Source organism: Muntiacus reevesi, chromosome 9, assembly GCF_963930625.1.
Source record: "Muntiacus reevesi chromosome 9, mMunRee1.1, whole genome shotgun sequence".
NCBI classification, from domain to species: Eukaryota; Metazoa; Chordata; class Mammalia; order Artiodactyla; family Cervidae; genus Muntiacus; species Muntiacus reevesi.
Genome location: NC_089257.1, coordinates 10,890,448 through 10,913,658, shown reverse-complemented (window position 1 = coordinate 10,913,658; position 23,211 = coordinate 10,890,448). Strand labels below are relative to the sequence as shown.

The following is a 23,211-nucleotide window of genomic DNA, read 5'->3' as shown; positions in this document are numbered from 1 at the left end:
CCCTGGAGCGCGGAGGCCCACTGAGCTCACTTTCTTGCCCGGGCTTCTAAGACCCTCTGGAGAAGGCGCACTGTGCCTTCACCCACTCGAGAGGGCGCCTGGTGCCTACATGCAGCAGCGCCAGCCCTAAGAACAGGACTCAGCTTTCTAGGTAAACCAGGGGATATCAGCCTCTCTCTCTCTCACTCTCCAGACCACCAGGTTCCGGTCCATTAAAGGACCAACAACATACAGAGCAGTGAATGGAAAGATACAATCCTGTGTGTGGACAGATATAGGCTGGTGTGTGATCACATCAAATACATATGCATATGCGCATACAAGTGCATGCATATCAGTAGTCAGATACTGATCCATGTGTGGTCAGATACAGACATGGGTGTGTTCACTTACAGACACAAACGTCCAATTGGGTAGAAACCTACATAACATTGAATACATGTGTACAGGTGTTCATAGTGATCTATATGAGGTTGGATACAAATTTGAGAGTGTAGTAGGATAAATAGTTTTGTTGTTGAATACAGGCCTATGAATGTTGGGATACAGACGTATGCCTGTGGCTTTGACAACTGAGCTGTTGTTCAACCAGCAAAGGATACTGATCCTTTCTGAGCAGCTCATTGAAGATGTGAATCAAGTGTAAATAAAAGAATCTTCTTTTTCAAAAAGGAAAACAAAGGAAAGGCCCATAAACACTTTTTGGAGATGATTGCATATGTTTATTGAGACATTAATCAATCTTTCACAATATGTATCTTATTCTGGGTGGAAAAACAAAATATTTAAACATGTCATTTCCCTTAAAATAAATATGTAGAGTCATCACACTATAAATTTATCTTTATGGGAAGACTTCAAACTTTGAAAATTACCCCAAATTTTGGTGTCTCAGATGGTAAAGAATCTGCTTGACATGAAGACCTGTGTTCAATTCCTGAGTTGGGAAGATCCCCTGGAGAAGGGAATGGCAATACACTCCAATACTCTTGCCTGGAGAATTCCATGGACAGAGGAGCCTGGCGGGTTACAGTCCGTGGGGTCACAGAGAGTCAGACATGACTGAGTGACTAACAGTTTTTAGTGAAGGAGAGGAAGGTTGAGGAGGAGGAAGAGGAGAAAGTGCTCCAAAATTGAATATTCTAGGTAGCATAAAATACTTACATACTAAATAAGATAATATCAAGTTAACTGAAATTAATAATTATGTTGGTAGACTATATTATCTGCAGAGGAAAAGAGGCTTAGATATTTCCTCATCAAAAGCAAAATAAATGCTAATGGGTGGGAAATAGTTTCAAAAGTTATTTTAAAAAGCAAGCAGAGGTTAAAATTTATAAAATCATTGTGAGGAAATGGAGTTTTCCAAAAGAATGTGTTAGAAAAAATAAAACAATGAAAGAATATTAAAATAGCATGCTTATATATTTTTCTAATTATATATAAATACATAGGAAATAAGTTACTTAGCAAATGTCAAAGAAGAGTAAATATCTATAATAAGTATATACATTTTTTTCTGTAAAAAGTGTTATTCAAAATTTATCAGTAAATATTCTCACTCCAATAGATCAAGAATTCAAAAAAAATTGAAAAAGGTATAAAGTGGGTGCTGTATCCCTTACATTGGACAAGGAATAGAAAACACAAAGTCAATGAAAAAACTTTCCCTGAATTCAAGGAACTTGTAGATAAATAAACACAGACAATTCACAAAGCTATTTATCTCATCACTTGAAATTTAAAAAAAAAAAAATTGAAAATTAACTAAATTTCTCTGTTTGTTTTTTTGGGCTACTGTTAAAGAATACCACCAACTTAGACAAACTAAATAATAAACAATTATTTTTCACAAGTTTGGTGGCTAGAAAACTAAGGGACCAAAACAGATTCCGTATCTGATGAGTCCTCCTCCCTAGTTTATAGATAGCCATCTTTTTTCCTATGTCCTTTTATAGCAAAAGGGTCATGTGAGCTCTCCGATGTCTCTTCATAATGGCATTAACCCCAATCAGGGATTCCCTCACAGCTCAGTTGGTAAAGAATCTGCCTGCAATGCAGGAGACCACGGTTTGATTCCTGGTCCGGGAAGATCCACTGAAGAAGGAATTGGCTCCCCACTCTGGTATTCTTGGGCTTCCCTTGTGGCTCAGCTGGTAAAGAATCCGCCTGCAATACAGGAGACCTGGGTTCGATCCCTGAGTTGGGAAGATCCCCTGGAGAAGGGAAAGGATATGCACTCCAGTGTTCGGGTCTGGAGAATTCCATGGACTGTATAGCCCATGGGGTCACAAAGAGTCAGACACAGCGACTGTCACACACACACTATAACCTCAATCATCAGAATGCACCTTCATGACCTAGTCATCTCCCAAAGGGCCCCCTCCAAATAGTACCACACTAGAAAGGAACTAAGTTATGATTCTGGAGAGGGACACAAGATTTTGTTTCTATAGCAACATCCAAAAGTCAAGGAACGAATTATTTAAGATTTGGTAAACCAGAAGTTTGCCATTATTCAGTGAATAGTATTGTGTTTGAGAAGGCTTTGAGAAATAGAAGACATTTGAATGTAAGAACTCTCCATGTAAAAGGTATAAAAATCAGGATATGAGATTTCTCATTTAGTATCATTTACAAGTGAAAAGCATCCATTGCCCCATATCCTTAGCCCCACAGGAATCCAGGCTGAATAAGGAAGACAGAATAACAAGTTTCTTCAAGCACGTGCTTCTAACCGTATTAGAGGCCGTCAATATTTTATTTCAAGCCTGTTTCAGAGAAAGAGGGAGGATTTTATAAATGATGTCTCTGTCAAACAAAATAGTATAGTCTGGACTCTTTATTACCTGATAATCTGTGTTAGTTATGTTCTGGTGACTCAGGGAGGTAAAGGATTCTCCTCCAATGCAGGAGGCACAGGAAATACAGGTTTCAGCCCTGGGTCAGGAAGATCCCCTGGAGAAGGAAATGGCAACCCACTCCAGTACTCCAGCCTGCAAAATTCCACGGACAGAGGAGCCTGCAGAGCCACAGTCTATGAGGTCACAAAGAGTTGGACACGACTGAGCAACTAAGCAGTGCATGTTGGTCTCATAAATGGTTTGACTTGTCTTGACTAAATCTGTGTTTCATTAATAAGAGAAACAAGAATGGCATATATTGTCAGAATCTTTCTTAACAATGATATCACTTAAAATATCTGTTGTCAAGTTCCGTAATGCATATTTGAAGCTCATGAATGATGAATTATGCTAAATTTATGCATAAAAGACAGATCCTTCATCTCTATAGAGGTTATGAAACACTGTAAACAAAGAAACAGGAATACTGAAAAATAGTGGAGGTTTTACCAGAAATTCTAAAGTATCAGGGAAGGTGAAACAATCATCTTTATAAAAATTTAACTCCTGACAAAGCTGGTAAGCTTCAGGAGATAACATGATTGCCCAATTGGAAAATAAGTAAGATTTGGTTATTTTTCTGCATTTGCACCATGCTTATTCAGATTATTCGTGTAGCCTCTTCATGATAAATATTGCAACTCTGAAACATTCTTTGACTTTAACACTCTAAGTAACATAAGCAAAATAGTATATGAAGAGTACCTTACAGATGGAAGAATAACTCATGTGCCTCAAATATTAATATGTGCTGTCTTTGTGTGAAGAGCAGTGAACCAAGATTTTATGTCATATTTCTTGTATTTTTTTTAATTTGTAATGAGCCTTATTAATTCTAAAAGGTCAGTTTTTAAGAGAGAAACATAAAATCTTCCATTAATTAAATAAATTTAAAATATTAACTATAGCTTAACTTATCATATAGAAAATAAATTTGTAGTCTCAAGAGACCTTTTACAAACATAAACTATATTTTCTGAAAAAATTGTGGAAATCTTTTAAAAATGTGTTTTGAACATAATATATACTTTGAATTAAAAAACTAATGAAAATATTAAGAACATATTTTGATCGTTAAGACTTTTACCAAATAACTCTTTTCATTATGTTCAACTTATTAAAGCAGAGAAGATTTTTTTTTCCAATTAAGTAATCACACATGGCTTTCCTTGGAGGAACAATGCTTCATAAAAAAATATATATATATATTCATGCTGCTTCATTTTCTTCTTTTGCCTCTGTTCCAGAGCTTTTTCATGGCATTTTTCATCTCACCATTTCTCAGTGTATAGATTAGAGGGTTCAACATAGGGGTGATAATGGTGTAAAACACAGTCAAGTATTTATCAATGGGTAAAGTAGAAAGAGGCCTCACATACATAAAAATACAGGGCACGAAGAAGAGGACCACCACGGTGATGTGGGAGCCACAGGTGGACAAGGCTTTGTGCCTTCCGTCTTGATTACGATTCTCCAGGGAGCGCAGGATGACCCCATAGGAGATGAGTAACAGTGTGAAGATGGCCATACAGTTGGCCCCGTCATTGGCCAGGACTGTGAGGGCAATAAATTGGGTGTCAGTGCAGGCCAGTTTTAACAAGGGGTACATGTCACACACAAAGTGGTCCATGACATTGGGGCCACAGAAGGGGAGTTTGTAAACAAAGAGAGGATGAAGGACAGCATGTAAAAACCCACCAGCCCAGGCCAAAAGCAGAAGCAGAACACACACTCTGATTCATGATTGTCAAATAATGCAAGGGCTTGCAGATGGCCACGTAGCGGTCATAGGCCATGAACACCAGGAGTAAAATCTCAGCACCACCAAATAATTGCCCTGTAAAAATCTGGGTCATGCAAGCTTGGAAGGAGATGGTTCTTTTCTCATAGAGTAAGTTTATAATCATATTTGGGGTGAATGTAGTAGAATAAACAGCATCCATAAATGATAAGTTGCCAAGAAAGAAGTACATATGGGCATGCAGGGTTGGACTGACCACCACAGTCAGGACAATGGTCACAATGTAGATGAGCAAGAAGATGACAAATAGTATTTTCTGACCCTGGGGGCTCTGAGTGAGCCCCAAGAGGAAAAATTCAGTTACATTGTTCCTTTGTTCCATGGGTTCTTCTGTATGTCATATTTCAGAGTTCTGGACAAAATTACCTGTAAATATATATTATTAATAGTGACTTCCCCAAAGCTTAAGATAGTTTGTTTATGCAACAATTAGGCAGTAAAATTTATTATGTGTCCATATTTTCAGATGTCATAAGACTGATTAAAATATTAATCCTAATCTCAACAATCATATAGTCTAATGGAGAGGTGAGTGATTAGAGACCTGTGTGGGAAAAAGCTACAGTATTAAATACATGAGTTGCCACAACTAGCTTTCCATTTGGAAGCTCATTAAATTGTATAATGTAGATAGTATCTTTTGAACTGTGGTGTTGTAGAAGACTCTTGAGAGTCCCTTGGACTGCAAAGAGATCCAACCAGTCCATCCTAAAGGAAATCAGTCTTGAATAATCATTAAAAGGATTGATGCTGAAGCTGAAACTCCAATACTTTGGCTACCTGATGCGAAGAACTGACTCATTTGAAAAGACCCTGATGCTGGGAAAGATTGAAGGCAGGAGGAGAAGGGAACAACAGAGGATGAGATGGTTGGATGGTATCACCAACTCAATGGACATGAGTTTGAGTAAGCCCCAGGAGATGGTGATGGACAGAGAAGCCTGGGGTACTGCAAAGAGTCAAACACGACTGAGCAACTGAACTAAACTGAAACCCAGAGTTACTTTTTATTTACTTTCCAGTTAATGGAGGTTACCTTGCACATTTTAGGAGCAGAAGAAACTTCTTAAGAAATTATTAAAATCCCAAATAGATATATTTGACAACATAAATTTTTTATGGGTTTAGGAAAAGTACTAAAACAATAGACAAATGTAGTTTGTGAAAATTATTTACATTTTAGAGGATATACACAGCTAAATCTAAAATAGACAAAAAAATTTAAACTATTAAGTTATAATAGATAGAAATAAAATTGTAGCATAAATTATATAAACAAACAGGTAAAGGAAGAATACCTCTAAGTGGTCATCAGATAGACGATAGGTTGTTGACTCTCACCTGTGAACAAACAAATAGGAATTGTAGTCAGAGTTTGCTTACTACACTCTTAATTTTTGTTCTTGAAAGTCAGTCAATCAAAGTCTACAGATGCTACCTCCTCTTTTAATTTTAACAGATTAACATATTATATTTAGAGCACATATTAATTGAGCATATTATCAGATTTAAAGTATTTGCCCACAAAAATATCTCCAAATAGTTGCATTTGAAATTAATTTCTAAGAATAGTTTTGAGAAGGTTAATTTACTCCAGATCATTACAATATGAAAGTATTCAAGAAGAGAATTACAGAATAGACTTAATCTGCAGATTTTTCAGAAATTACAAAGGATTCCTAACATAGCTGATTATGAAAATCACAAAGGAGAACCCTTAAGAAACTTAAATGTACTCTTGCAAAATGTAAAGCCTAGTTCAGAATTTTATGTATAAATATACTTCCTGAGTTACCAGCATAAAGAGAAAGCCTTTCAATCCAGGTTCTGGACTTCCTCATGCTGTCTTCCCATGCTGTCTTCCTCATCCTTCATGAACTCACTCCATCTCTGGGAACAGAGAGCAAGGTGCATGCACCATCACTGGACCTTGAACTGCTTCCACATGATCAACTCTTCTCAAGCTTGCAGGAAATCTAATTCATCTCTGTCACTCAGAGAAAATTACATTTTCAAATTGTTGGGATTCAAAGACGAACATCAATGTCCTGTAACCTAAGCAATTTGAATCTTGATTGTCAACAGAAACTCAGAATATTCATTGTTGGCAGGTGTTCTGATAACAAATGTTAAATCAGCATTTTGATTGAGGAGAGCGAGAGAAAACTTCAAATTCTGCAAGAATTGTTTACAACAAAAATTTTGCTCTTTGCCCTTATACCAGTGAAGATGAAATAGTGAAAGAGCTTTTGCAACATTTTGATTCTCAGTCACTTATACTGTCCTGTCTTCAAATAGCACTGCTGAACTTTGGATTTCCTGAAGAATAACTTCTTATTCACACTTTTTTATGTTTTGAGTCCATCATTCAATTCGAGAAGAAGCCTGTCATGTGGTTACTGCTACAGACAAATACTCTCTGAGGTAAGGGCACAGGGTCGTGAACACTTTGTCTACATTTAATTGTGTCTCGTATTATTGAGTCATTCAATTGCTTCATCTCCAAACATGATTGTTGTCTAATTAAATTCACTGGGACTATAATCATGATTTTGAGGTAGACTCTTTATCTCCAGAGATACCACCAGGATAATCACTGTGTAGTACATGACTTATAGAATCCTGTCCTCTGGGAGAAAATCATGAAAAACAACTTGAGATCATCTCACGAAAATGTCCAATCTGGGCAGAAATAAAATATATAAAAACTTTCTTGTGTAAATCTTGACTTTCAAATTTAAGTTTTATCTTTGAAGATATCTGAGCTGATTTCAATTTATTCTTTGAATGTTAAATAAAAGTAATACATTCCTAGCAAAATGGATTATAAAAATAAGAAAAAATAAATTATTAGAATCAAGATTGAGGATAGGGTCACCACTACAAATTCTACATACCCTAGAAAGATAATCAGGTAATATGATTAATTAATTATTGATAGTATGCTTGCCAATTGAAAGAAAATAGACCACTGCCATGAAAAACACAATTTTATAAACTCAGAGAAAAATACTTAAAAACTAGGATAATATAATACTTAAATTTACATGACTAGAATTCTATCTTTCGACCCCCAAAAAAGTTCATTCCCATATAGATTTGATCAACCAGTTCTATATAAAAGCTAATCTGGAAATAGCACGCACTTTCTCAGAAGGGAAGAAATTAATAGACTTCCTAATACATTTCATGTGCCTAGTCTAACCTTTATTCTATCATAACACAAGGGTATCACAAGGAAAATATTTGAATATTTGAATATCTCACAGTAACAAATATACAGAATTCTGAACAGGATATTTACTTTGATTCTTTTGGATCATTCCTTTTAGAATTTCTTTTGAAAAAATCTTCATATGGTGTTTGAAGCAAGTCTTGAGAAGTACTCAGTCTAGAGCTAATCATGCCCCACTACCAATGCAAAATCTTCCTAAGTATTCAACCAAGAGCACTGCTCCAGTGAACCATGAGGCTTTGCAGCTGGTTAGAATAGGCCCAGCCTGAACACCAGCCCTCGTCTTGCTAACCATCTGGGTAAATCTTTCCCCATCTTTGATGCTGCTGCTGCTGCTGCTAAGTCGCCTCAGTCGTGTCCGACTCTGTGCGACCCCATAGACCGCAGCCCACCAGGCTCCCGCCCCTGGGATTCTCCAGGCAAGAACACTGGAGTGGGCTGCCATGTCCTTCTCCAATGCATGAAAGTGAAGAGTGAAAGTGAAAGTGAAGTCGCTCAGTCGTGTCCAGCTCTTTGCGACCCCATGGACTGCAGCCTACCAGGCTCCTCCGTCCATGGGATTTTCCAGGCAAGAGCACTGGAGTGGGGTGCCATTGCCTTCTCCTCCCCATCCTTAGGTATTCGTAAATGTATGCACTGATCAGTACTCTGATGAATAGTTGAGAGGGATCCTCTGTTGTTATCCAGAATTCTCTCTCTCTCATCCTCCCCCCATCCCAGATTACAGGTGTATCATCTATATTCTACTCTCAGAATTTTGGCTGCCTTGGTCTTCTCAGATCCCTAACTTCATCTCCTCAACTCATACAGTCTACATGGATATTTTGAGGTGTTTCTCTCTGTAGCACAATATGGAAATTTTTTAAAGGTAATAAATTGGAAAAAATCTTGCAAGTCAATTTGTTTCCCATCTCTCAGTAATCACAGTCAATTATTTTTCAAATCTAGTGTCTTGAAAATTATGATGTCATTATTTTTTCTGGTTTGTTTCCTTGTTTGTCAAAATTCTGCATGAATACTTAGATCAGTTTTAATCATAATTTCAAATAGCTGGAAATAGCCAAAATATTGAGAAAAGAATAAAGAAAAGGATACAGAAGCTGTGATACATCCATAATATTAAATACTAGTCATCAATAAAATAAACTGCAGATTAACACACTGACATATATAAACTCTTTTGCATGATATTAAGATTAAGAAGCCATATTGAGGAGTACAGAGTAGACATAATCATACAAACAGAAAATGCATATAATTGCACCAAGACTTTTAGAACTGCTGAGCAAATCCAACAGTATTTCAGAACACAAAATCAATATACAGAAACAAGTTGCATTTACATATAATAACAAAATATGTTAAAAATTAAGGAAATAATCCAATTTACAGCAGCATCAAAAAAGAATAAAATATACAGGAATAAATTTAAACAAGGAGATGAAAGTATGATGCACTGAAAAATATATGACTTGATGAAAGAAATTAAAGACACAAGTAAAGGTATTTCATTTTCTAGAATTGGAAGAATAAACATTGGTAAAATGGTCGCTTTTACCAAATAATCTGAAAGAGATCAGCAATCCAAGAAAATATGTAAAATTCACTCATAAGCAGTTCATGGAAAAGGAATACAAGTAATTTGAAATGTGTTAAAAAAATGCTTAAATGGATGACATTCTGGCAATAACAATGAACATCAACATTTTAGATACATAAAACAGTTGACTCAGCAATTCCATTTCTAGGGGTTCATATGCAGAAAACTTCAAAATTTCATTGCAGAATTATTTAAATTTGAAAAAGACGGGAGAAAACATGAAGAAGGCCAGGTGAATTAATTGCAGTGTAGTTTTTTAAAGAAGTTAAGCAGTAGGAGGAAACTAGAATGACTTAGACCTATAGAAATTAGTATCTAAAAATATTCAGGAGGTTGAACAGTAAAAAGCATAATTTATATGCTGAAACAGAAATACAAATGTATGAAAATGCCATGTGTTGAATTTGAAAATGAAAGTCACTCAGTTGTGTCGAACTCTTTGTAACCCTATGAACTATAGCCTGCCAGGCTCCTCTGTCCATGGAATTCTCCAGGCAAGAGTGGTGGAGTGAGTCACCATTCCCTTCTCCACAGGTTCTTCCCAACCCAGGGATCAAATTCAAGTCTCCTGCATTGCAGGCAGATTGTTCACCTCTGAGCCACCCGGAAAGCCCAAAATTTATACACTGAAATGTAGGCACAGATAAATATATGAAAATGCCCTGTATTTGCAGATTTTTACTTGAAGAATCCTAACAACAGACTGTAATGCCTGCACAGGAAGGACTGGGAGAATCTGGTATGGGATGGGGAAAAGTTTAATTCTACATTATTTCATTTTCTGTGTGTGTGTGTGTTTGTCTGTTGTTTTTTTTTGTTGTTGTTGTTGATGTTAGTTTTGTTTTGTTTTGTTTTGTTTCTTCAGCACTTATACTAAGCATCTGGAGAAGGCAATGGCACCCCACTCCAGTACTCTTGCCTGGAAAATCCCATGGATGGAGGAGCCTGGCAGGCTGCGGTCCATGGGGTCGCTGAGAGTCGGACACGACTGAGTAACTTCACTTTCACTTTTCACTGTCGTGCATTGGAGAAGGAAATGGTGACCCACTCCAGTGTTCTTGCCTGGAGAATCCCAGGGACGGCGGAGCCTGGTGGGCTGCCATCTATGGGGTCGCACAGAGTCAGACACGACTGAAGCGACTTAGCAGCAGCATACTAAGCATCATGCTTTCGATTTTTATTTTAAGAAATTGAAATATATTAACTTTCCTATGCAAGATAAATGAAACTGAATAAAAAGGATATTCTTACAGAACTAAATATTTTAACTAGTACAATAAATAGAATGAAGGCAAAAGTAAGAATACAATTAAAAATAAAAGAAAGAATGAGAAAACAGTAAAAGTAAAAGCAGACATTAATTTAAAATCAGTTAACTTTATAAAATTTCATTGACAAGTGCATTATTTGTCATTTATTGACTCCTTACTATAAATGCATCCTAGTTTTCCAGGTATAGTGATAAACCAGACATTACACAGTTTATATTTTAGTAGAAAATTGATATCAATAGCTTGAAATAAAGTTATTCTTTAATTATAATTATCACTAATCCTTTAGAAAAATGGAAAGTTTGCATCAAATTTACAAAGACTTTTACATTCCAAGATGCTTGGCCCTAATGCTGAATTACTAACTTCATGATGGATAATGCACTAATTCCAAGGTGTAATTCTTGAGACCCACTTAAACTAATTCACGTATTCAGTGAGAGTAGCTGAAACCATGAATAGAAGGCCTTGTGCTGGATTGTCTCAGGACTCACTGAGGCATCTTTCTGAGGGTCTTTAGTTGGATGTTCCCTGTTTCCTAACCTATAAATACAAATGCCATCCAATGTCGTGTCACCAGCTCCGATTTCTATACTTACTTCCCATTATTTCCCAGTTTTTGCATGCAATGTCTCCAATTTTGTACATCTGCAGTTGGATATCAACTTAGTATATATAACACAACATTTTTCAAATTTTTCATAATATAAAATGTATTCTCCATCTCATTAAATGGCACCACCACTTTCAATGTCATTTCTCAATCAATAAATTTCAGAGAGTTATCTGCTTCCTCGTTGATCTTCTAGGACTTATCCCTACCTTTAGGAAATCCTGTCGCCTCTACTTTCAAACGTATCACAGGTTTGATCCTCCATACCGCAGCTCCTTCCTGTCACTGCAGCAGCCTCCTGCCATGCATGTCCACATCTACTCTGACCTCTAACAATTTGTTATCCTAAGTCAGACCATATGATTTTCTTTCATCTTGTTCTGTTTACACCTTCCTCCACTTCTCAAAACTCCCAGTGTGAATCCCAATCATGTACCCATAGTTTAGAGGTAAACAATAGAATGGGAAAGACTAGAGATCTCTTCAAGAAAGTTAGAGATAACAAGGGAGTATTTCATGCAAAGATAGGCTCAATAAAAGACAGAAATAGTATGAACCTAACAGAAGCAGAAGATATTAAGAAGAGGTGGCAAGAATACACAGAAGAACTGTACAAAAAAGATCTTCACGACCCAGATAATCACAATGGTGTGATCACTCACCTAGTGCCAGACATCTTGGAATGTGAAGTCAGCTGGGCCATAGGAAGCATCTCTATGAGCAAAGCTAGTGGAGGTGATGGAATTCCAGTTGAGCTATTTCAAATTCTAAAAGATGATGATATGAAAGTGTTGCACTCAATATGTCAGCAAATTTGGAAAACTCAGCAGTGGCCACAGGACTGGAAAAGGTCAGTTTTCATCCCAATCCCCAAGATAAGCAATGCCAAAGAATGCTCAAACTACTGCATAATTGTTCTCATCTCACACGCTAGTAAAGTAATGCTCAAATTATTCAAGCCAGGAAAAAAAAAAAATTTTTTTTCAAACCAGGCTTCAGCAATACGTGAACCAAGAACTTCCAGATGTTCAAGCTGGTTTTAAGAAAGACATAGGAACCAGAGATCAAATTGCCAACATCCACTGGATCATCAAAAAAGCAAGAGAGCTCCAGAAAAACATCTATTTCTGCTTTATTGACTATGCCAAAGCCTTTGACTGTGTGGATCACAATAAACGGGAAAATTCTGAAAGAGTTGGGAATACCAGACCACCTCAATTGCCTCTTGAGAAATCTGTATGCAGGTCAGGAAGCAACAGTTAGAACTGGACATAGAACAACAAACTGGTTCCAAATAGGAAAAGGAGTACGTCAAGGCTGTATATTGTCACCCTGCTTGTTTAACTTATATGCAGAGTACATCATGAGAAACGCTGGGCTGGAGGAAGCACAAGCTGGAATCAAGATTGCTGGGAGAAACATCAATATCATCAGATATGCAGATGACACCATCTTATGGCAGAAAGTGAAGAAGAACTAAAGAGCCTCTTGATGAAAGTGAAAGAGGAGAGTGAAAAAGTTGCCTTAAAGTGCAACATTCAGAAAACAACAGTCATGACATCCAGTCCCATCACTTCATGGCAAATAGATGGGAGACAGTGGAAACAGTGGCAGACTTTATTTTGGGGGGGCTCCAAAATCACTGCAGATGGTGATTCTAAAACACTTACTCCTTGGAAGGAAAGTCATGACCAACCTAAACAGCATATTAAAAAGCAGAGACATTACTTGGCCAACAAAGGCCCATGTAGTCAAGGCTATGGTTTTTCCAGTGATCATGTATGGATGTGAGAGTTGGACTATGAAGAAAGCTGAATGCCAAAGAATTGATGCTTTTGAACTGTGGTGTTGAATAAGATTCTTGAGAGTCCGTTGGACTGCAAGGAGATCCAACCAGTCCATCCTAAAGGAGATCAGTCCTGGGTGTTCATTGGAAGGACTGATGCTAAAGCTGAAACTTCAATACTCTGACCACCTGATACAAAGAGCTGACTCATTTGAAAAGACCCTGATGCTAGGAAAGATTGAGGGCAGGAGGAGAAGGGGACGACAGAGGATGAGATGGGTGGATGGCATCACCGACTCAATGGGCATGAATTTGAGTAAACTCTGGAAGGTGGTGATGGACAGGGAAACCTGGTATGCTGTGGTCCCTGGGGTTGCAAAGTCAGACACATCTGAGTGACTGAACTGAACTGAACTGAACCCACAGCTTAATGTATCACATGTGGCATTTACAATAACAGAAATTGTAAGTCCCCGTTAGTTATATGAGGAAACTAAGGATCAGAACATTTCAGTAATTTCCCCAAAATCACACATTTTAAAGTAATAAAACTAGAATTGGAATCTAAATGAGACTTCTTTCAAAATAATTTAATATCTTTCATAATACAGAAAATACACAATTGTGAAATCTATTTCCCACTATTTAGTATCAGTCTTACCTTGTGGAACCTAGTTCACAATTTGAAAGAAGAAATTTTAAATTATTCATAAGGTCCTGGAATTTTTCTTTCATCCAGGATGACAACAGGGGGTGAAAGCCTGAACTATTACTTGAAGAAATATTTTTTTCATCCCACTGTTATCCATTTTCTCCAATAGTTTGAGTTTTAAAAGAAAAGTGAAAGCACAAGAGACGATGAGAAGAAAATTCCTTTAAAATGTGCATCATTTATGACATCAAAAAGGTGCAATACTTGAGATCAGTCAAGCTAATTTCCATAATCAGTGTAAGTGTATCAAACTATGACTAGAAGGTCACTGTCCTGAACTGTCTCAAATCACACTGAGAACCCTTTGGACCTTAACCTGGATATTCCTCCTTTTCCTGCACAATAAATGCTGAAGCACTTTAATTTTGTGTCAAGCCCCTATCTCTCTACTTATTGTTAACCCTTATAGACAACATCCAATTTTGGACATCTATAACTAAATATCAATTTAATATATATAAACATAAATTTTAAAGTTTCCACAATGCTAAAAGAGTTCCCTGTCTCATTAAATGGTACCCACTTTCCATGGAATTGCTCAGACCAAAAAACTTTAGAATTTTCTTCACTGCTTTATTGCTCTAATTTTATTTATTGACACACTTGACAAATTCTGTTGTCTCTACTTTCAAAATATAACAACTGATCAACTGCAGTAGCTTCCTGCTGTGTCTTTCCACTTTTATTCCTGCCACGAACAACTTGTTGTCCTAAAGTGGCTGGTATGATTGTTTTTGAATCTTGTTCTGATTATCTTACTCCACTTCTTAAAACTCCTGTAGTGAATTCCAATCATGCACTCACAGTTTAATACGTCACACTTAAATTCTGCAGTAAGTACTATAATCCTCATTTCATAGTTGAGGAAACTAAGGCTTAAAACATCTAATTAATTATCCCAAGATCACATAGTTTTCAATAGTAAAACGAGATTTAAATCTAAGCTTGACTTAATTCAAAAGAATTTAATCTCTTACATAAAAAGTTCACACAATTGTGAAGCCTGGTTCCCAGTCTTCACTGTTGGTCTTATCATGTGGAGTTTTGGCCACAGTCTGAAGGAAGATTTTTTAAGTTACTCTTAGAAACCTCAAATTCTGTATCCATTCAGTATGACAATAAAGGCAAAAGCATGCAGTATTTCTCCAGAATATATTTTATTTCATTCAGCTGTCTGTTTTCTTCATGAAGTTTTCTGGTTATTCAGAAGATTGTTTTAATTGCACTATAGATTATTTTTAAAAAAATTCATGGAGCACACACATAGGTACACATATGCACAAAAACAAACATTTACCACTTTGGGACAACTGATCAAAATTATAAACAATTCTTATGTTGACGTAGGAAGATAACAGCCATCATTTCCCAAGAAAATGTGTCTCTAATAATTTCTTTTCCTACCAACTTCAAAATAGAAAAACACCATTCAGTTGTTTAGTCCCTCTCATTGTATCATGGTGTAGAACTGGAGTAGTCAACTTGAGATTTTGAGAGACATTCTTGCACTGTTTTTCTGTTTTTAATGCAATGTTTTCAGCCAAACAAAGAATCACCTGAAATTTTTATATCGGTTCTTAAAATAATATCACTTCTTTTCCCCAAAAGGGACAAAGATCACTGGACATTCTGTCCCTTCTAACCACATTTATCACTGAGTTTTGGAGCTGTTCTATATCCAAGACTAATTCTTTCTTAATTAGATTCTCTGGGATTTTCCACAAAAGCACATCTGTGTGTAAAGATGCTGTTGGCTCAAATCACAAAGTTAGGATCTAAAAGTGTAACATGGAAGAAAAAACATTGTTTTAGAACCTTCATGATGTTATTATGAGTCAAATAGCAGCTCAATCAATTTGTTCCAGTTAGACTAACTAGACACACATTTCCCAACCTGCAACAGGAATTTTTCTTTCCTTTTACTTAATACTAAATTTATTCTGCTTTGAACTTCGATTAAGTATACAATAATTTTCTCACCAAAGTTTAGATATAATGCCTAATTATTTATCTGATTTTTTTTTCTTAATTTAAGTTACGTATTTAAAGTCAGGAACTGTACTCTGAGTGAGAACACAGCAATTAATAAAACGGGGGAAATGATGTAAAAATTCTTTCCTGCATGTGTCTCATGTTCTTATGAGTCAAACAATAAAGGAGAAAATTTAATAAAGTAAGTATAGCCTTATTCACTGCTTATAAGAAAGAAAATAGGGTACTATGACAGAAATAAAAAGAAAATTTATACTGAAAGTTTGCTGCTGCGAGCCGGGTGTTACGCCAGGATTCATGACCTCCAAAGGAGGGGATTTTGATCCGGAGTCAGAGACGAGGCTTGACTACTTGGAGCTTTTTGTGTAGCAAAGTTTTATTAAAGTATAACAGAGATAGGGAAAGCTTCTGACACAGACATGAGAAGGGGACAGAACGAGTGCCCCCTTGCTGGGTTATAGCAAGGTGCTCCATGTCTGTTAGAAAGCTATTCACCAGGTGAGAGGGACACCCCAAGACTGAGGGGGTTTCACCAGACCTCTCTCCCACAATTTGCACTTTTGAGATAGGATGCCAGAAAACTTCATCCTATAATCCCTTTGAAACCTCAAGGGAATCTAAATCGGCAGAACAACCTTGAAAAAAAGAACAAATTTGTGGATTTCATACTCCTGGTTCTATAACATAGGACAAAACAATGGTAATCACAGCAGTGTGGCTTTGGCACAAAGACAGACATATAGGAGCCAGTGGCCAACATGCAGAGTAGGAAAACCCTGAGCTCACTTCTTTCCATGGGGATGCTGAAATTATAACTATTTACAGAGCCCTTTTCAAGTGGCAAAGAATCTACCTGCCAATGCAGGAAATGCAAGAGATAGGTTGTATCCGAGTCAAGGAGATCCCTAGAGTAGGAAATGGCAACCTACTCCAGTATCCTTACCTGGAATATCCCATGGACAGAGGAGCCTGGTGGGCTATAGTCCATGGGGTCGCAAAGATCAGACATGACTGAGCACACACACATACTAATAATATAGAACAGTTACTAAAGAGAACAACCTGAAGACTAGCAGGATAATCCCCTACAGAAAAAAATATGATATAAAGAAGGAACCACAACAAACAAGTAGGAAGAGTGAAGACACAGTATAGTCAAGACCATGACCCTGAGTGGGTGAACCACACATGATGGTAATAACAGCTGCAGAGTTTCTCGCCGAGAAGTCAGGAGGCTGAGCCTCACTTCGAGCTCCACAGCCAAGAGTCCTGCACCAGGGAGAGGGACCCTCAAAATATTCTGGCTTTGAGGACCAATGGGGCTTACTTTGGGGAGAGCCAGAAGATAGCTGTAAGAAGCAGACTCCAACCCCAAAGCACACATGCAAATCACACAGGCTCTGGCACCCAGAGGATAAACAGGATTTTGAAAAGAGCTCAGGTAGAGTAAGGTGACAATGATGCTGGTAAAAAGTAATCTAGGTTTGGTGAACAGAGGTATGAATTAAAACACCAGAATTCAGTTCAGGAAAATCGTGGCCCCTCATCTAATTAGCAGGTGTGAAGACTTCTTGGACTCCTCAGGTGGTGCAGTGGTAAAGAATCCACGCACCAATGCAGGAGACACAGGAAAGGCCAACTTGATCCCTGAGTCAGAGAGATCCCCTGGAGTAGAAAATGGCAACCGATTCCAGTATTCTTGCCTGGAAATTCCACAGACAGAGCAGCTACAGTCTGTGGGATTGCAAAGAGGCAGACATGACTGAGCATACACACACAATATTTTTCCAGATCTAGAGACTTTTGAATGAAGGAGTCTTCATGAATTATGGAATAAGATGTTTGCAATATGACCACACATAGGTGATGTAAGTCTTCATTCCAACCTTTCTATGGAGGATCTGAGAAAGGAATATTTAATTCACTGTATTACACACTTCCAAATTATGAAAATAGGGGGAGCTCACACCTGGATACTGCAGTGAACATGGTTGGGATCAAGGATTAACCACCTATTCTATCATGTAGGAATATGGAAACTAGATTCAGGATGAAAGTTCTCTGCATGTACTTCTCAAAGTCCTTCCCTGCCTCAACTTTATAAAGATAATTATCTTTAAACATTTTAAAGTTATTTATTTCACATTTACATATATAACCCGCATAGACTATACTCTTTATAGTGTGATGTGAAAATACACTTTCCTATCATAAGTATAAATAGGGACTTCCCTGGCAGTCTAGTGGTTAAGACCCTGTGCTTCCAATGCAGGGGTGCAGGTTTGAACCCTGGGTGAGGAACGAAAACCCCATGTGACTTGTGGCACAGAAAAAAATTTTTTTAATTTTAAAATCATGATTTCTTAAAAAAAAAGGATAAAGAAATTTTCCCGGTACATATATTGAATAACCATTCTGTCTCCCAATACCCTGTAACATCATTACTTCCAGACACAAAAATCCGTATATTTACTATTCTATTTCTTAGCTTTCTCTTTTGTTCAATCAGTGTACATATTCATGAGCCAGTACCACAGTGTTTAAATTACTACAGTGTTTCAGATACTATTGTGATATCTGAAAAAAATTCACTATTTAAAGTACCAATATTCACTCTGTTATACTAGATTATTTCAGTGGGCCAAGAATTTGATTCATTCAGCTGAATACTTCTGTCTCCACCTCTCTCATGATTGCAGTTAGAAATTGTCAGACTGAGGTCATCTAAAAAGTTTATTCACTCCTACATCTTGTACCTAGGCTTGGAAACCTTGAAATGGGGACTGAAATAGCTCATACTCCTTGAGATCATAAGGGTGGGTCCTAATCTGATAGAACCGGCATTCTTATAAGAAGTGGAAGGGGCAAAGAGCTTTTTCTCTTGCTCAAGTGCACAGAAGAAAGGCCATGCAAAGACAGAGTGAGAAAGTGCCCAATGCAAGGTAGGAAGAGAGGATTCACCAGAAACCAACCTAGATATCACCTTGATCTTGGACATCAGCCTGCAGAACTATGGGAAAATAAATGTCTGTTGTCTAAGCTCCACAGTCTGTAGTATTTTGTTATGGCAACCCATGCAGACTAAGGTGACAATGATAATGATAAAAATAATAATAATAATAATGTAGGTCTGGTGAACAGAGGCCTGAACTGAACAACCAGAACTCAACTCAGGAAAATTGTGTTCTCTCATTCAATTACCAGATGCAAATATTTTTCAAACCAAAAGATTTTTGAGTTCACATATTCTTGAATAAGATGTATGTAATATGACCACAAATAGGTGGCATAAATCTTCATTACAATCTATGGACCTGATACCATTTAGTTTGTGGATAGGAATTCTCAATTCTCTGAAGATACAAATGCTTTCTCAATCAAATATTACTCAAAATACTAACTCAATGTAGTTTTTACCAGACTAGCTTACTGAAATTTAATTTTAAAATGCAAATATGCAAAAATAGACATAGTTCTGATAAAAAATTAGCAGTGAAGGAATCCTAGGCTTTTAAGATAGTAAAGTATATTCTAAATCAAATGTACACAGTTACATTGTGTGTTAAATGGCACATGAATAAAGACATCAATAGACGCTAGTGGAGGAATGAATTTGATGCAAACACATGCCATATTTACAAAGTTAGGATATCAAAGCCATGGGGAAAAATAATTATGCATCTAAAATAACGACAATCTAGAAAAATAATTAAAATATAATCCCTACTTATTTCTTTATATCAAAGGAAAATGTAAGCATAAAATATAAAGACAAAAAATTGAGTGTTGAAAATGTGAAGAATATTTTGACAACATTGAGTTAGACAAATTCAAGATATAGAGGCAAAAAATATTGATAGAATTAATTATGCAAATGTATAAATATTTGTCCATGCCCCAAAATATTCTTCACATTATTTAAAAAATTAAAAAATAAATCACAAGCAGGAAAAACAGTAATCCAAACACAGGGTAATAGGGATAATTAGTGTGTAACTCAATCATTAATATCAGTATGGAACAGTGTCAGCAGTCAAATACACACAAAAGTTCATTAATAGGCAATTCATGAAAAAGGACTGCAAATCATTTAAACAAGGATGATACTCCAATTCAATCATGTTTATTGAATATCAATTAAAGTATACAAATGAAACAATTTGTTTAATCACATTTTCATATACCATAGATGTTCATCAAACCCGAGTGGTTCAGCATGTTGTCAAATGTATTTTCCAAAGTGAGGAGAGTAATAAGTTTGTTTAAACTCATAATGACATTTTTGCAATAGCTATGAATATCAATATTTTAAATACACATACCACTTAACTCAACAATTCCACTTTTAGAAACTCATGCTGAGAAAATTTTAAAAAAACTTCTTTGCAGAATTATTTATTGTAGAAAAGGAGAACGAACTTGAAGAAAACTGGATACCTAAATTTTAGAGACTTTTAAAGAAGCTGAGCAGTATGAGAAAACTAGAATGAGTTAGATCTGTGAAGACTGTATGGAAAGATCTTCAGAAAACTGAGCTACAAAATGCAAATTTATACACAGAGATATACAGGCAAACACACATGAAAATATGCTTCTTTTGCAAAAATTATTATTTGAGTAATCTTAGAAACAGTATAGTGACTACATCTGGAAAAACTGGGAAACTCTGATATTGGTTGGACAGGAGGTACATTTTACATGATTCTATTTCTGTAGGGATTCTATTTTTTAACATTTACTATTATCCATCATACTTTCAAATTCCTATATAGAGGAAACTGTTACACTAAATTTTCATATGTAGCAAATAAAAGTGAATGACGAGGATAGAATATATAGTATAAAATATTTTCATTAGTACAATAACAAGTGAGGATAAAAGGTAAGAATCTGATTACAAAAAATGAGAAAGTAATAAAAGTAATGGATATTAGTTAATTAATCTTGTAATTCTGACCAACACATTACATATGACTTATTGACACTATTTTAAATCCATTTCAACTTTCCAGTTGCAGTGATAAACTAGACATTGAAGTTTACATTCAAGGAGGGTAACTACTATTAATAACATAAACAAATATTTTATTCTTTAATAAAATTCATGATAAATTCTTCAGAGAAAAGATAAGTTTTCATCAAAACAATAGACTTTGATATTTGAAGTAAATTCCTAGTGTTAAACTACTTTCTCTGTAATGCACAATGCACTTATTTGCTACTTGATCTCACTTTTTTTGTCCAGGGCTTCTTTATAGCATTCATGATCTCACAACTTCTTAGACTATAGATTAATGGGTTCAGCATGGGGCTTATGACTGTATAAAACACACTCAATGATTTGTCAATGGGGAAGGTCTTAGCAGGTCTTGCATACATGAAAATGCAGGGAACAAAGAAGCAGACAACCACAGTGATGTGGGAGCCACAGGTCTGGAGGGCTTTCCGCCTCCCTTCCTGACTCAGGTTCTTCAGAGAGCGCAGGATGACTCCGTAGGACACGAGTAAGAGCAGAAACAAAAGAGTGCACATCAGTCCTCCATTGGCCACCTCTAAAATGCCGATGACAAAGATGTCAGTACAGACGAGTTTCAACAAGGGGAACATGTCACACATAAAGTGGTCAATGACATTGGGGCCACAGAATGGGAGCCCATAAACAGTGCCAACTTGAATAATTGAGTGCAGAAAACCTCCAACACAGGACGCCAGCAGCAGCGCAACACACACCCTCTGCCTCATGATCACCAGATAATGCAAGGGCTTACAGATGGCCACATAGCGGTCATAGGCCATCACCAGCAGAAGGGATATCTCAGATCCACCTAAAAAGTGCTCTGTAAACAGCTGGGTCATACAGGATTCAAAGGATATGGTATTCTCCCCAAAGAACAAGTCTGAAATCAATCTGGGGGAAGCAGAAGAGGAATAAACTAGATCTATAAATGATAAACTAGCAAGAAAAAAGTACATCGGTGAGTTCAGGGTCTTACTGACAGCTACAGTCGCAACAATGAGCAGGTTGCCCACTACAGTGAAGACGTAGAAGAACAAGAACAGAACAAAGAGGACTTTCTGCTCCTTCGGGTTCTGTGTGAGGCCTGAGAGGATGAAGTAAGTCACATTTCTCCTCGGTTCCATCTAGTCTGTGTAGGTGCTGTGTTCACGGGTTAGAGGCAGTGAGCCTACAGAACAAGGGGGAAGTTTTTAAATGAATTATAAATTTCATCCTTTGTTACAAATTCAATTAAAAGAATGTGTGTGGAGAATCTTTTCATGTCCAATGTGTTATTGACATTCTAATTGCCAAGTTGAATAATGCAAAGTTCCTTACCCTCAAGATATAACACACGACTAGGGATCAGATAATTCTAGACACATGCATTAAGTTATAAAGATATTCACAGAAGTTAAGAGTCACAGTAAAGGAATATATCAATCAAAAGAATCAGAGAAGAATTTCCAGAAGAATTAATGCTTCAGCTGAATTTTTTTTTTTAAGTGAATTAGCAAGAAACGACAGAAATGGACTTCAGTGAGGTTACAAAGTGTAAAAGTGAGACTCACTCAAGGTAATTTACATGATCAATGTGAGTAGATCAAATCATGAAAAGGTTTCTGTCCTGAATTGTCCCAGACCTCACTGATACTTCTTAGGTCTTTAAGTGAATGTTTCCCTTTTCCTGACCAATAAACACTGCAACAGTCTAATTTTGTGCCTTCAGATCCTGTGTCTCTCCTAATTTTCAAACTATATATTTCTAATTGTGGACATCCAATTGAATGCAATTTAATATTTGTAAACTCCGGGAGTTGGTGATGGACAGGGAGGCCTGGCATGCTGTGGTTCTTGGGGTCACAAAGAGTCTGAACTGAACTGAACTAATATTTATAGAACAAACTTTTTTTATTTTCCACAATAAACATAGGCATTACCTATACAAAATTTAAAGAATTATTACCTATTTATCTTGCTAAATGGTATAATTTTCCATGTTATTGTTCAGATAAAAAATTTCAGTGCTCTTCACTTATTTTTCACTCATAAAAATTAAAAAAATCCTATTGATGCTACTTTCAAAATATATCACAAATTGCAATCCCTTCTATTTTTTCTGCTATACTTTTTTTTTTTTTTTCTGATCCACTGTGATAACCTCCTACCAAGTCTCTCCATGTTTATTCTGGCCTCCAAAATTGGTTCTCCTGAAGCAGCCCAAATTGTCCTTTTCAGTCTTATTCTGAAGATATCACTCTGCTGCTCAAAAGTATTGCGGTATACCCCAATCACGCAGTCA

General features: G+C 36.5%; 1 protein-coding gene and 1 pseudogene across 1 annotated transcript; both read right to left on the bottom strand.

The window, feature by feature from the left end:
- Positions 1 to 4,122: 4,122 nt before the first annotated feature.
- Positions 4,123 to 6,037, bottom strand: LOC136175580 (olfactory receptor 4A15-like; annotated as a pseudogene).
- Positions 5,884 to 22,054, bottom strand: LOC136175579 (olfactory receptor 4A47-like). The gene is made up of 2 exons (XM_065945843.1): positions 21,376 to 22,054; positions 5,884 to 5,906 (listed from the first exon to the last, which is right to left on the bottom strand). The coding sequence occupies exons 1-2, from the start codon at positions 22,052 to 22,054 to the stop codon at positions 5,884 to 5,886; spliced, it is 702 nt and encodes a 233-aa protein (XP_065801915.1).
- Between the last annotated feature and the right edge of the window lie 1,157 nt (positions 22,055 to 23,211).

Bases quoted from the DNA above. Each gene is read 5' to 3' on its own strand.
- LOC136175579 (XM_065945843.1), bottom strand. From the start codon at position 22,054: ATGGAACCGAGGAGAAATGTGACTTACTTCATCCTCTCAGGCCTCACA. The intron at 5,907-21,375 runs GTCAGGAAGGGA...TGTCTATTTTAG, and splicing joins GCGCTCTCTGAAGAACCTGA to ATTTAGCTGTGTATATCCTC.